Source organism: Vulpes vulpes, chromosome 5 (assembly GCF_048418805.1).
Source record: "Vulpes vulpes isolate BD-2025 chromosome 5, VulVul3, whole genome shotgun sequence".
Taxonomy (NCBI): Eukaryota; Metazoa; Chordata; class Mammalia; order Carnivora; family Canidae; genus Vulpes; species Vulpes vulpes.
In genome coordinates this window covers 127,042,410-127,058,078 of record NC_132784.1, presented here as the reverse complement: position 1 = coordinate 127,058,078, position 15,669 = coordinate 127,042,410, and the positions used below count along the sequence as shown (strand labels likewise).

The following is a 15,669-nucleotide window of genomic DNA, read 5'->3' as shown; positions in this document are numbered from 1 at the left end:
ACTTGTGAACGAGAGTGAATGAGGGGAACCCTGACAAACTGTTCAGGTTAGCCCAAACACTCTCCATGGGTAGTTAATAGGTAGATTGAGCCTACACGGCGCATCAGCTCTTAATTCCACAGTTGGTTCAAATGCCTTAATTATAGCATCTAGTACAAAAGGAAAGGATTGTTTTTACAAAGCTACCACTCCCATAGGTCTTGGGAACAAAAGAATTCATTATCATTTCAGAGTCAAAACTACTAGTTGGTTTGTTAACTGGGCCCAATGTGGTTCACCTAAACTGAATACTTTCGATATACAATCTACTAATTTTTTCACCACCAATGAGCTCTGACTGCTTTAGACCGTCCAAGGTCAGATGGCATAGGCCTACTTTTTCTTAAACTCCTCCATTCTCATCTAGAACCAAAGTGGAAGTGAAATATTACTGCACAAATCGACAAAAATGAGGAAGTAACCCCAGGACTACAAAACAGGAACTTCAGGGTTGAGGAGAGAGAGAGGAGAGAAAAAAACAAAGATTCATCAATGAAAGGCAAGGTCCTCACCCACTGACTTTTCCTAAATAGTAAGCCTGCCTCTGTCTGCTAGAGGAAGGCGATCGTGGAGAGAAATAGTATTTCTGTCAAAGAGGAGTTTATTTTGTTTTGTATAAAAAAATCAATTAATTGGCCAGGCAATGCCTTTAGAAGTTGTTTTGGCAAAATGGGGAGACACTGATTAGCCAACCTAATAATGCAGGAGGAGGAAGCACTTTCTCGTAAATCTGAAAGAAGAGTGTGTCTGACACTTGGCTGTACATTTGTTGAGTTTGAATTAGGAATCTTATCTCTAAGGACCTCTTAGAAATGATTCTCAGGCTAGCTCTGTCTACCAGGGGCAGGGCTCTACTGTCATGTTCTCGAATACTTACAAGCTCATTAGAAACCTACAGGTTACAATTACACTGCCCTGCATTAGTTAGTCTAAATGGACTGTATGTAGGGGTGTGTGTGTGTGTATGTGTGTGTGTGTGTTCATTCTAGCCTGTTCCAAAAAGGATTGAAGGTGGATTATCTGGATACATAGAGGTCAAAATAACATTACTTTGAAGTGGGTAGAAAAAAAGAAAGGAAGGACAAAGGAAATGATCACGGTGGGTTTCAGACAGAGACCAGTTCAAACGCTATACATCACAAATGCTATATACCTGCGATGGGAGATCTTCAAATATATCTCTAGCCAAGAGGAAAATCAAACCTGTTACTTCATCCAATGCTCAGAAGATTTTAAGCTACTATTTGTTTAGGAGAAATACAGCCTTTCTAGAAACTACAAACTGATAGAGATTTCGCATGAGGATCTCTATAAAGAGGATGCTTTTTGTAACATGGTGGAAAACACCCTCAGCAATACTCTTTGGGTAGACAAAACAATTCTCTAAAAGAAACTAAACATTGAGAGAAGATGCCAGTTGGAAGGTTATTCCTGACAAAGGCTTAAAAGTCACAGGGGTCCAATATCTTAGGCACTGAGTGACCCTGCGTGCTGGCCGATTAACGCAGCAGCCCAACTCAAGGTCATCTTTCAAGGCTGCTTCTGGGGCAGATTCCACACCAGTGGATTCCAACACCTACCAATGGCTGATGCTGGACCCTTCTCTGAGGCTGGTTTCCAATGGAGTACTGAGCATCTCCAGGCCTGGAAAGGAGGCTGAGCTTGACCTTGTTAGTGGCCCGGGGTGCAGATCCCAGGAGGGAATCCTTTCTCAACTCAGTGTTATTATGGGCTTTTCGACAGATAAATTTGTCATCTCCCTGTTGAGCTATTATAGGCCTCCATTACAGTAATTTATGGTTCATCAGTTGAGCTCCAATCGACTTTGCTTTGCTTTCTGCTCCCCCTCCCCCCATGCAGCTCTTGTACTGCTTGAAATTGGATGCAAATTTCCTTCCTTGATCCAAATTTCACCACACATTCCCATCTATAACTGTGTTCCATCCATACCCGACAACTGTAATTTTTGTTCCTAAATACTGATACTAAATACTGACTTCATGCTCTGGCTAAGGTTATTCTTTCTGCCTGGATGTTCCTTCGCTCCCTGTATCTGCCTAGCAAAATGGAACTGATCTTATCCATCAAGGTCGGATAAAAACCCATTCATTCACACTCCCTTTCTATCCCCCAGGGCAGGATTAATTGCTCCCTCTGCAAACCACTTTTGAAATCCTTAGAACAAAGCTGTGTGTGTGTGTGTGTGTGTGTGTGTGTGTCTTCCGCTGTGTGCTGGGGCTGTGCTTCTGCTCCTAGTCACCTACGCCCAGCACAGAGTCTGGCACACTCTAAGTAGTCTGCAAACACATGATGAATCAATGCTGGACATGCATAAGTCAAATTCAATTTTGGCAGGAGCTTTAAAATGAGGATGGATTGGGGCGCCTGGGTAGCTTAATGGGTTAAGCCCCTGCCTTTGGCTCAGGTCATGATCCTACTAGGGTCCTGGGATCAAGCCCCGAGTCAGGCTCCCTACTTACCAGGAAGCCTGCTTTTCCCTCTGCCCTTCCAACCCACTCATGCTCTTTCTCTCTCGCTGCTCTTTCCTCTCTCTGAAATAAACAAAATCCTTAAAAAATTTGTTAAAAAAATAAAATGAGGATGGATTAGAGAGCAGTCTTATGGGAAGGGGGTTAAACTATAAAGACATCTTGCCTGGCCAAAGCAGTACCTGAGCTTTCTTGGGGCCTGGCACAGTGCCTGAAACGTAGCAGATAGTTAATAAGTGTATGTTGAACTCCTGGGCCTGGTGACTACAACAGGATGGAGCAGGAGGCCCAGAAAGCTGAGCCTGGCAGGTTATAAGTATAGATAGCTCTCAGTGTAGACGGATGCAGGGTTCCCGCATGAGGAAGTGCAGCCAGAGGACAGGAATGGGGAATGCCGGGGAGGGGGCCAGAGTCCTCAGAAGTGTCAGATGGCAAGGTCCCTGTGGTCCTGGTGGTCCCTGTGGCTGGAGGCTAGGAGAGTACTTGAGTTACCAACAAGGCAAATGGCAGGAAGGGGCAGGACCCCAGTCCTAGAGGCAGGTTTAACAAGCAGGGCCATGCTGTAGAAACTGAGGCAGAAGTGGTTAGAAGAACCTAGGATACAAGATGAGAGCAAGATGACTGCAGAGGTGGTTCTGAACAACCCAAGGCAGGATTCAGCATGGAGACTGGGCACGGGGCTGAGCCTGTAGGGCAAGGGGCCTGGGTATATGCCCTGCTGTGGGGACACGGCCACCAGTGGTGGGCACCAGGCAGGGCCTGAGGAAGCTGCCACCCAAGATTAACACAAGGACTAGGTTCCAGACTTCTCTCCTATTAAACGCTTCTTAAGAGTGACATCTAGGGGCAAATGCCTTTTAAGTATGCTCCCCGAGCTGCCTGCTTTGCATAGATGTGCCCCCGGGGGTGTCATCTAGCTCCCCTGGTTTCTTTAGCTTTATCTAACATACATATGCTTAGTGCCTACTGGATGCAAAGAACATCTTCAGAATGCTTGTTTATAGTAGGCCACTTTGTTCACACTCCTTGGAAACTACACATCGAGGGTATGCTATAGGTATAGACTGTGTGTCCTGTTGTCTTGGCATGACCTACGGACCCCATGGGGGGGGGTGGATAGGTAATATTTACATTAGTAAGGGAATTGCCACAAAAATGTGAATGGGCACCATAGGGCGCTTACACATTTGTAGGAATTAATAAAACATTAGATTTCATAATTAGGATTATCTCCTCTTCTGATGTGTGGATCTGTGACCTGCATCTTGAAGGCTTACGAACATCGGTGTGGTTGTAGTCTGTCAATCTGCTCCTAAGTTGCTATTTCATAAGCTCATAGGATATGATGCATGCTGGAGAAGGAAGAAGCCCCACGGGTCACCTGCTCTCACCCAGCAGCTCACCCTTCTCTCCTCCGCACAGCAAATACCTGCAGAGCACTCGCTATGTCTCAGGCCCCACAGGAGGGATTCAGGTCAGACGTGACCCTGCTGCACAGGCTTACACACACCATGATACCTGCCACAGGTGCTGTGAGGGCACTGTGCAGGGGCGGGGCAAAGCACAACTCCTCGTGGAGGCGATGGCTCTGGGGAATGTCCTGAAGCTGAGACCTGAAGGGTGTTCCAGGGAAAGGGCCACCGTGACCTTGGCCGAGTGAGAGAATGTGGGGAGAGTACCGCGGGGTCTGGCTGGAGAGGACAGGAGCTCCTCGACCAGAGCCTTGCAGGGCAAGCTTAGAGGTTTAGATTTTATCCAAAGTGAGGTGAGAAGCCACGGAGCAGTTTAGAGAGAGGAACACTGTGTCTGTCGCTTAAGTTCAGTTTTTAAGCAAATTCTGATTAATTTACAACCTTCTAAAAGGCCAAATAATAGAATGAAGGAAAAACACTAAAAGGTTGACAGTGTTCTTTTTTGGAAGGTGGGATAATGGGTTTTTAATATCTTCCTGATATTTTTAATATCTTACTGGCTTAAAAAAATTATTACTTTAAAAATTAGAAACCCCATCCGCAGGTTCTTCTATGAAAAGAGGAGGAAGCCAGATTTCATTTGCTAATGATATAAATGTATGTGCATGTCATCTACGTTCTCAAGTCATTCAGTGAAATTTAAAGCACAGTGAGTCTAAAATAGTCAGTGGGTAAAACGCGGTTTTGTCTTTTCACTCTTTGGGAAGGAAGAGATTTTTCAAAGGAGAATTTATCAACCTCGTTATCATCGAAATGTTTCTGTTTGGCACCTGGTGTAACAGGATGCTGCTCCAAAGGCTAATAGATGTTCTTGGGTTCAAATAGTGAGTATGCCTTGGTTTTGTGCCCTTTTGTCTGATTACAGCTTGCTTCTGAAGTCTATTATCAATATGGTCCTGGGCTCAACTAAATCTTTTGGAAAAAAAGGAAAAGGGGGGATAAAGCAGGGCCTTCCTCTTTCAGTTTTTGGCCTTCTAGCCTCTGGCCCAAGCTAGGTGTGTTTTTTCGTCTTTGTAGAGAGGCTTCCCTCATGCTTAACAAAAAAGTGGGTCAGCTTTTCTCCACCCTCCCTAACAGGTTATTCAAATGTGCTGCGTGCATGAATTAACCTTACCATTCAAAATTAGCAGTTCGCTGGAAACGAGGACACCTTTGATTCAAAATGTAAATATATTACACCATCTCCTAGCCTGCCTAAAAATGGCAGCTTTATTATACAAGATCCTGCAGTGCTATTTAGAGAGTTTAGGGATGTACTCTCAGAGCTTGAAGGACCTCGTCTCAAAAGGGGAACATAAAACTAAGAAACAGAAAAGCTTCCGGAAGGCTTAGTAGTATGTTAAAAAAGAAAAAAAAAATTGTTACAAGGTCTGAGTCAAATAATGAAAAACCTGCTGCTCATTTTTGTCAAGCTGGAAACTTTAGGAAGTCTATGTATGTATAATTGTGTACGTGTATGTGTGTGGCCAGCTTTTTTCCTGTTGTGAGTGGGGAACGTGGGGCAAAGTATGGGGGTGGGGGGCAGACAAGAGAGGGCTTGGGGGGGGGCGGGCAGGCAGAGCTTGGGCCCTCTCCTTGCTGTTTTACCAGAACAAAGCTACTTTTTTTGTGTTCTGTATATTGCCCTCTTGCTTGAGGTCTCATTTCTAAGAGGGCTTCTCAACTTAAACGTTGTCAAAGTTAGAAGGCCTGTTGCTGTGTGTGTAATGCTGGAGACTGCTGTGTATTGAATTTCGGCTGAGGTCCAGGCACTGGGATGAGGATCCCACCTCTTCATTTCAGATAATCCCTAAAGATGGCACATGAAGTAGGTCTTCCCCAGGTCACTTTATCGAAGAGGGACCCAAAGTTCTGAATGCATGAATCCTTTGTATCACCTGCAGAGATTCTAAGTAGCAGGCCAGGATTCTGCTCCAGAGCCCAGCCTTCACCCACAGTACTGCTCTGGATCTGTGCGTGAGGCTCCAAGGACATGTATTCACCGGTGCTTAAAGAGTATTAGTGCTCTGAAACACAGACAAGCAAGGCCAGTGAATCTACAAAGGGGCGCCCGCATGTGTGTGTGTGTGTGTGTGTGTGTGTGTGTGTGTGTGTCTGGTGCACACCTGCCTAGAGGTCACTTAAGTGAGGGGGGTTTACATGGCTTGGAAAAGCAGCTTTGGTCGCCGAGGACAGAGAAATGGTCCCGGCCCGAGAGAACAGTGCAAAGGCTCCCTGCAAAGGTTTGATGCTTTGGATGGAACCTCTCTGTGGCCTCCCACATCCCAAGTTATTTCTCATTAAAGCTTATTTTGAAGTAAATGGTAGAGAAGATTAAAGGGGGAGTGCTGCTAGGATTTTAGGGGTGGCTTGGGCACTGTGGGGTCCACGCGAATAGAAGAGATGGGGGCAGGCGTTCTGGGGAAAACCACCAACAAAAAGAAAAAGAACACATGCCCAGAGGCAAGGGGGGGCCTGGCAGGGAGCGCAGGTTCCCAGGCGCCTGCCTCCAAATGGCATGCTCGCAGCTGGGCTTGCAGCTACTCAGATGAACCCCCTCCTCTGGGAGAAGAGAACTGAGTGTCCCCCTCTTCTTTAAATGGCAACATTCTCCCAGGGTTGGGGTTTTTTTTTTTTTTAACCGTTTTCCTCTTCCAGGAAGTTGTCAAGATACACAATTTTTAACTTTAAAGAAAAACAGGACTGAAATGTGTCAAATCCCTGGAAATAGTCTGAAACCCAGTTGAGTTTACACAGAAACAGCCCCCCCAAAAATCCTAAGACCATCTGGCGCCAGAGATCTCAGTTTCTCTGACAACACTCCTGGAACTGTGGGAGGGTGAGTCCTGTAATCAAATCGAAATCGGCCAGGAGAACAAACAAGAACAGACAGGTTTCAAAACAAGACGTATCCTGGTTCTTGTTCCACTGAGTTTCAAGGCCCAGGCCACCTCCCACGGATAACAGGAGACTCAAGAGGAGACTCTGGAAGAAGATTTGTTCCTGAAGTGCCAACTGCAAACTGATCTGTGTTGAAGAGGCCTTAAGGCTGAGGGGAGGGGACGGGGTGCTCTTTAAAGGGGACCTGAGGCACACGTGCAGATAAACACTCTTCCTCTACTGATCTGTTTGTATGGGGTATCGTGCCAGTATTTTATGTAGCAATTAGTAGTCATTTAGAGTTCTATTCATTCACAGTTATTAAATTTGCAAGTGGGTATTTGAAATATTTGATAGTCAAAAGTGGATGGAGACCAGGAAGGAATGAAAAAAGAAAGGAGGGTGTGAACATTCCCCGGGAGATGGGTTGACCCATGTCAAAGCTTGTGTACACTGGTCAGCAGAACGTGCCAGAGCTGTTTGTACCACCTGTAGACAAGCTGACGGGATTTCAAATGAGAGGAGAGACTGTCCTTGACACGAGTGAGATGCGTACAGGGCGTGGTGCAGCTGGAATGCCCTCTGTCAATAATTTGATAAATACACACCTGTAGCAAAAATTAAGAGCCGCTCACAATTGTTTGAGAGTCCTGAAAAATACAGGTAAAATTTTTGGCTTTTCTGAGGCCCTGGCTTGAATAGGGAAATGCACATTCAGAGGCTGCACCTGCTTGCTGGGCCTTCCTCCTTAGAGACCCTCTTCGGTACAGGGGCCAGCCTGGCCTTCCCTATTTGCCAGTCCCACTGGTCACGGATGGAATGCTTTCACTTGCTGTTTGCTTTTAGGTGGGAGGTTACTGAGAAGTGGCATTTTGCACTCGGGGATGGAGTGGAGGAAATGGAAGAGGAAGGCATGGTCAAGCCAGAGAGAGTGGGCGAGACAGAAAGGCGCTCGCAGAGCGAGGCAGGAGGGCTGCTGTGCCTGGTGGGCACCGTCTGGACGGTGTTCTCGGAGGCGAGTAAAAGGAGGCCAATTACCTGAAATTTCTGGAAGTGTAGGCTTGTCTTCTTTCCCGAAGTTCCCATCACAAACAGGAAGTCTGGGGTTAGCACAAATGGCACTCTCTCTTTATTAATGCCCAGGAAACTTTTGTAATTCCCAAGAATGTGTCCAAAGTCAATATGAAATAGATTTCCTTAAGAGAAGAAAATGCCTGACATCATCACACTGGCACAATTGCTTGTAACAACACTCTGGTTTGTTTATTTCCTGAAATATTTTTTAAGTTGCCTGAAAATGAGCTATCTTGGGCGAGAGAGCTATTTTTACCCTGTTTTATCAGCTTGTGATATTTTTCGGCTTAGCAGGTGTGTGTAGTAGTAACCACAAAGCACTCTTTGAACCAAGTGTGTTTTTGATATCCTTCTGGTGTTCTTTAAATGACGCCAAATGCCATTAAAAAAAATTCTCAGCTCGTCTCAGAATTATTCTTAGAAATAGAAGTCCAGACTCTCAGGCTAGTCTGTCAGCATTATGCCTGGGACTCTCTTATGCCCTTGATGTGACTCAGAATAGATGGAGGTTCACTCTGCTTGGGGGAAGGGCATTCACCGTTTACTTTTGAGTAGCACCATTGAAAAAAACCATTTTGGGGGTTGCCTGGGTGGCTTAGTGGTTGAGCATCTGCCTTTGGCCCAGGGCGGGATCCCAGGGTCCTGGGATCTAATCTGCATCAGGCTCCCTGCAGGGAGCCTCCTTCTCTCTCTGCCTGTGTCTCTGCCTCTTTCTCTGTTTGTCTCATGAATAAATAAATAAAAAAGAAAAAAACCATTTTGAATCTCCTTTGAGTCCATGTTTACCATGGGCACTATTACCACTAGGATGGCCACCATCTCTTCTTGTCTAGATAGCCTGTATCATGTGCATGGTCCATTAAGCATGTGACGTCTATCAGTTCTCACACAGAGCAGCAATTTACCCCAATATGGTGCTTTTTTTTTTTTTTTCAGACTCCACTCTTAAATTGGTCCAAATTTCTTAGAGAAACATTTCCTGGAACTGCCACTCCCACTGTCAGGGAGGTCAGTGAACTCGTGACAAGGGGTAGGTTAGGAAGGCAGAGCATTTCAGGGCGAAGGGCGTCTGGGAGTTCTTTTTGTCACTTCTCTGTAACATCTGACACTAGTGATCACACCTGCCCTCACCAGCTTCTGGGATGTGCCCCTATGCTAGCTTTCAGGCTGTTCTCTGGCTTTTCCTTCTGAAGTCTCATTTCTGGCATCTTCTTCCATTATTCACTCTCAGGTCCTCTCTGGGGTGATCACAGCATCTATGTCGCTGCACGGTAATGACTTCGATGTGTGCTCCCACCTTGAACTCTGTTTAACTACTACTCTGTGCCCAGGGAGGGGGAGAGGGGGAGTCAGTACTAGTTCAGGGGGACAGTGTTGTGGTGGCATGGCAATGTAAATGTGTTTAATGCCATTTGCACACTTGAAACTGGTTAAAATGGCAAATTTTGTTATATGTATTTTACCACAATAAAACAATTATAATAAATAAACTCACCTGTCTCTGTGATCATAATATTGTCATTGTGCCTGTCGCCTATTCCCAGGACGAAGGTAGCCACACAGTAGCCAGCACAGGAGTAAACAAATCTCTCCACAGCTGCCTGAAACTAATTAAAAAGCATCCAGATATTAGTTGTGTTCTAACCAGAAAAAGCAGCATGAATCTATGACAGCTGACTTCCAAAAAGGTACCATTCTGGGAACTCTTTTCAGAGACCGAGTCGGTTGCACCTGATTTCATTTAATGTCTTATCTACTAAGCGCTGACTTTCTCATTGCTCTCCTTATATTTTAGGTGAAGATTATATTTAGGTGAATCACAAGAGCAGCAGGAGGAAACAAGAGTCAAAGAGCAACAGTTCATCAAAGGGCTCATTTCCTCTCCATGCATCGCTTGCCGACAACTCCACAGAACCCATAACCATTTCTCCTTCATTGGTGAACATATGTTTTGCTTGTGACCACGTCAAGTATGCACGGGTTCACAAATCTACATGTATAACAGACTAATAAACGCTGCTAATTATATTCCCTCCCCAAAAGGCTGCTAACCATGCAAATGAGAAGTGCTAATCCTGTGCAGCAGAACTTGAAATGACAGCCAAACAGCCCAACCACGCAGCTTGTGAAGGATGCAGCATATGTACTTCAGAAGGATGGGAGAACTGACATTTGCAGCATCCATAATTCACCGTTTAGATTAGAGGGCAGTGGGTAAATGAGAAATTACTTTATGGGATGTGTCGCATTTCCCAGGTAGGAAGGGATTCATACTGGTGACTAAAGTTTTCTGCTGAACGACCAAAACAGACTATCATAAAAGGTGCCAACACATTATTTCATGGAACCAAATTTTATGCAAAGCATGCCTGATAATCAAAGGTGAAACAAATGCTCACGGCATTCTGGACAGAACGCCTCCGTTTTAGGCGGATCTGCTGTGTCACACAGGAAGGCACTGCAACCCCCCGCGGCCTCACCATAAGGGATTTTGCCCAACGTCAGGAGGCATGACACTGGTAGATGCTTTGCAGACACGAACCCATTCTTGCTACATAAATGGCAGGCTTGGCAGGAGCCTTCAGAGCTGGGAAGCGCAGGAGCTCACCTTTTCTTCAATAGCACATTTTTCTTTGAGCCAGTGATTCAGGACTTCATCTTTGAATGCGCCTGTGTTGCCCACTGTGCTTTGCTGAATTTTGGCAATTGTTGTGGCATCTTTCACGATCTCAATCATCCCTGTGGGAGGATGCACAGAATCCGGTGTAAATTGGGGCCTGATGCCTGACCCAGAGGACGAATGGTTGTGTGTCTTTGTTGACTGGAGGGCAGAGGGCTTTTCAACCAGGGGGGTATTTTTTTTTCTTTTAAAGATTGTATTTATTTATTCATGAGAGACACAGAAAGAGAGAGGCAGAGACACAGGCAGAGGGAGAAGCAGGTTCCCTGCAGGGAGCCCGATGCGGGACTCAATCCCAGGGGCCCAGGATCATGCCCTGAGCTGAAGGCAGATGCTCAACCACCAAGCCACTCAGGCTCAACCCTCAACCAGGGGGCTGTTTTCCAGGTTTGTGCAGTTGGTTTTCTCAGGAGGGACAGAAAGAAAAGGAGAATGAGGTAGAAGTTTTGTGGGACATGCTTTCAGTGTCCCTGAATGAAAAGAGGAAAGGTCGGGTTTGAAAGGTAATAAGGAAAAGCATTTATGCATATGTGCTGGGCAAACTGCCTTTTTCTTTTTTAATCACAGGGTCATATGGGAGTGGTTTTATATAGTTCTCGGTTCGGAAGCTTGAATAAAAATATGTTTCACTGAAACAAAACTGTTAAATGTCTATAAAAGCATCTAAGAGTAGAGTAGGTGCTGCACCTGTGTGGTGCAGTTAAGTGTCTGCCTTTGGCTCAGGTCATGATCCCTGGGCCTTGGGATGGAGCCCTGCATCACACTCCCGGCTCAGCGGGGAGTCGGCTTCTCCCTCTCCCTCTGCCCTTCCCCAGCTCTCTCTCATTCTCGATCACACTCTCTCTGTCAAATAAACAAATAAAATCTTTAAAACATGTTTAAAAAAAGAGTAGGTAATAGCTTCAATAATGTGAATTCTAAGATATTAAAATAAGTGACAGATCTTACCATCTATTTTTAAATGTTATTTGTGAGAGAGAAGTTTAATGTGCAGTGAAACAAGTTACAGCTTAGACGTGGAGAAGTAAAGGGGAGGGGATGAGTTCTTACTAAAATCATTGCCATGTATAGTCACAGGATTGGAATCACACATTAGTGTATTTTCGACAGATCCACATTAAATCCAGAGTCACATGCACCAGTCTTGGAACATTTCCTTCCTTTTTATATGGGTTATGTTTGTAATTTTTCTGTTATTAAATGCCTACACTGGGGGACTCATGATCCTTTAAAGCGAGCTAAGGGGGATATTCATCTCCTGAGGGAACCACATACCTATTTTGTCACCAGTTGAAATGCAACCATATGGCAGGAGGTACAGATCCAAAGATTCCGTCTCCCAAATGGATTCCATGATTCGTAGAATCTAGACATCAGACACAAAGGCATTTCCACGATAAATATATATTTGTTTAACGTAGTTTTTCTTCTCCCTTAAAAAACAACCTGACAGTCTTAACTGGTAACACAAAATATGTAAGTTAAGGCAAACTTTCTAAGCGACACCTGTACTTTATCAGTGTGGTGCCCTAAAGTTCCCCTTCCTTGGAAGCCTCTTAATTTTGGTCTCTGAGATGTGCTCTGGGGAAGAGGATCAATGGATTTAGTGTGGGGAGAGGCTGTAGTCATGTTTCAGCTACTTAGATGTTCCATTCCAATTATGCACATTTGACCACCACACAAAAAAAATGTTCTGCTCTAACATTCTCACAGGTTTTTATCCATAAGACATTCTTGGGCTAAACCAAGGCAACACTAACACTGAAGAGAATGCTAGCTAATTTACTGAGTGCTGTCTTATGTCAATCCTTTGTGTTTACCCTATAACCTGAGTATGATTATTATTCCCATTCTGCATGTGGTTAGACTAAGGCTTCATGAGCTTATGCAACTTGCCCTCACCTGCCAAGCAGCATGTGTCAGCCTCGAAACAAGTAAGTACATAAAAGGCGAGTGCAAACTTCCCCTCAAAATGAGAGGAACAACACAATGATGCTTTGCGTTTTTGAAGCTCTTGTCTTCGAATAATTCAAAGGATTCTATAGGTTTATTGGAAATGCAACAAACCTTTACAAGGTTTGAAGGATTTCTTTTTCTTTTTTTTAATACTTCTGGGACAATATGCATAGTATTCTTGAAGAGAGAGCAAAAGGTATTATTTCCATATCAGAAATAAGTACAAACAGGGCAGCCCGGGTGGCTCAGTGGTTTAGCGCTGCCTTCGACACAGGGTGTGATCCTGGAGACCCGGGATTGAGTCCCGCATCGGGCTCCCTGCATGGAGCCTGCTTCTCCCTCTGCCTCTCTCTCTCTCTCTGTGTCTCTCATGAATAAATAAATAAAATATTAAAAAAAGAAATAAGTACAAACAGAAACAGAATTGAAAACATGACCAGTTTTTAAATAAGCCACATTTAAATCAACAAGATTTGCCTATTTTAAGTAAACCACACTAAAGATTAGAAATTATCTTACTAAAAAAAAAAAAAGGAATTATCTTACTTCTCTATTGGTGAGCTAGAATATGGAGACTATTACTTTACTGGTTTGCAAAGCCAGAAATGTTAGAAAATATGGAAAGTGATTAACATTGATTACCATCCACCCTCTGTTCTAGGAAGCCATTCACTCTTGCTATTGAACTGCATGATTTCTGCAATCACCTGCCTGTTGTGTATGTGGATATATACCAAAGGGAAGTAGCTAAGGAGAGCACAGATATGTCTATAAATATGAATAAAGTGAATGCTAGGGGGCCAAATATGTCTATATTTTATGTTACCATCCTAGGAATGGGGTGACTAGAGAGGTTAGATGAGGGAGACATCTAGCTATATGGGAAGGTTGGGTGTGCATCTTCTCATGGATGGACAGAACTGGGATGCTCACTAGCTTGCACACCTAATGGTCCACAGCCAAGCTCCCCCAGTGAAAACTCTCTGGATCTTTAATCATTGTATGTGGACAGAATGGGGGGATGGGAATAGAATCAGTAGAAGGCATTTTTTTTTAGATCTAATACGGAATTCATCTATCAGGTAACAAAAAAATTCCATAAGGGTAGCGTACCTGTAAAATCAGCATGTCTTGGCGCAGATCGTCCCCGTGTTTAAAGATGATCCCAATCGTTTCATTCGATAGGGCTGTAGGGTCAGCACATTTAAACTCAAGCCATAGGGGCTTTTTCTTGGAGGCCATCACTTTACATTTTTCAATCTGTAAGGAAACAGCCGCATGTTTCCTACACATAATGAATACATACTGTGCAGATACAAATCCTCTTGCAAAGCATTAGTACAAACAGCCAGTTGGAAAATGATGTTTAATGATTTGGGTAAAATTACAGAAAGTGTTCTTACCAAATCTGCAAATGCCCTCTGAGAGCAAGTCATACGCCTCAAAGCAAGAGTTCTCAAACTGTGTTCTAGGAACCCTGAGAGTCTGTGGAGGTGCCCAAGAGGCAATGGCAGGTCCCATCTTCCACATACCCCACTCCTACAGGGCCCTGGTACTCCCATGTGCCCGTTAATACAGACCAACTCCGCCATTTACTCAAGCTCAACATACCCAGTAAACAAAACATAAAGCCATACCAAAGCTGATCATAATCAAATTGCTGGAAACCATGGTGCTAAAAAGAAAATCTTAATAAAGCAGCCTGGGGGAGAAAAGACATACATGTACAGAAATCAAAGATAAGACAGGAGACTTATTGTCAGAAAATATGCAAGCCAGAAGAAAATGCTGCTGAAAGGGAGGGAAAAAAAAGTCAGCCTAGAATTCTCAATTCAGTGGAAATGTCTTTCAAAAATAAAGGTGGAATAAAGAGGTCCTCAGACAAAAGCTGAAAGAATTTCTAGCCAGAAGACTTGTAATATAAGAAATATTTGAAGGAAAATGATGCTAGATGGACACATGAACCTATAAAAAGAAGTAGAGAGTCCCAAATGTGGTAATTGTGTGGCTAAGTATAAAAAAAATGTTTAATCTATTAAATCTAATCAACTTTTAACTGTTTAAAGAAATTATTATTATTGGGCTTAAAACATATGTTGGAGTTAAAGGCATGGCAAAAATAGTACAAAGGATGGGAGGAGGGTAACGGAAGTATATGGTTGTAAGGTTCTTACACGTATATGAAGTGGTTTATCTTCTGGATGTTACCCGGAGCATGTGATATTGATGGAAGGACATCTACCTGTTTATTTACTTATTTAAAAGGTTTGCTTATTTATTTTAGAGTTGTGGAAGGAGGGACAGAGGGAGAGAGAGAATCCCAGGCTCCCTGCTGAGCACAGAGCCTGATGCAGGTCTCCATCTCATGAGCCAGGGATCATGACCTGAACTGAAATCAGGTCAGGAGCTTAATAGACTGAGCCACCCAGGCACCTCAAGGATAGATATTTAGATCAATAAAGTAGACTAGAGAATCTAGATACAGACTCATTTATAAATATGAGTTGATTATCTGACAAAAATGCCAAGATACTTCAACAGGAAAAGGTTAGTCTTTTCAACAGATGGTGCCAGAAAAGTTGGATATTTGATTCTTAAAAAAAAAAAACAACACCTGATCTTTATGTCTCGTTGTACACAAAAATGAACTCAAAATGGATCAAAGACTTACATGTAAGAGTGAAATCTGTGAAACTTCTAGGAAAAACATTTGTCACATTATGCAGTATTTCTCAACTTTGGCACTGTTGCCATTTTGGGCTAGATCATTTATTATTGTTGGGGGGGCTATCCTGTGGATTGTAGGATATTTAGCAGCATCCTTGGTCTTTACCCACTAGATGCCAGTAGCATTCTCCCAGTTGTGACAATAAAAAAATAGCTCTAGACATTAACAAATATGTGTGTGTGTGTGTGTGTGTGCGCGCACGCGCGTGCATGTGTTGAGGGGTGTCACACCTGGTTGAGATGTACTGGATTAAGCAAATGTTGCTTAGGACACAAAAAAACAAACCATAAAAAAAGTGGTCAGTTGGACGTAACCAAAATCGAACCCTCTGCTCTTAAATACACTACCAAGAAAATGAAAAGGCAGGCCACA

General features: G+C 43.8%; 1 protein-coding gene and 1 long non-coding RNA gene across 5 annotated transcripts in view; one reads left to right on the top strand and one right to left on the bottom strand.

Moving 5' to 3' along the window:
• Positions 1 to 11,751, top strand: part of LOC112908561 (uncharacterized) — a 28,572-nt gene extending 16,821 nt beyond the window's left edge. Inside the window, exon 2 of the long non-coding RNA XR_003232948.2 lies at positions 9,729 to 11,751. This is a non-coding gene — a long non-coding RNA (uncharacterized lncRNA). The remainder of the gene's footprint in view (positions 1 to 9,728) is intronic.
• Positions 1 to 15,669, bottom strand: part of PIK3CG (phosphatidylinositol-4,5-bisphosphate 3-kinase catalytic subunit gamma) — a 41,248-nt gene that overhangs the window by 7,904 nt on the left and 17,675 nt on the right. For all 4 annotated transcript variants that reach the window (XM_072759952.1, XM_025984055.2, XM_072759955.1 and 1 more), the window contains exons 6-10: positions 13,683 to 13,829; positions 11,889 to 11,979; positions 10,542 to 10,672; positions 9,429 to 9,540; positions 7,898 to 8,055 (exon numbers count right to left, since the gene is read on the bottom strand). In XM_072759952.1, the coding sequence (XP_072616053.1) occupies positions 7,898 to 8,055; positions 9,429 to 9,540; positions 10,542 to 10,672; positions 11,889 to 11,979; positions 13,683 to 13,829 (639 nt within the window). The remainder of the gene's footprint in view (positions 1 to 7,897; positions 8,056 to 9,428; positions 9,541 to 10,541; positions 10,673 to 11,888; positions 11,980 to 13,682; positions 13,830 to 15,669) is intronic.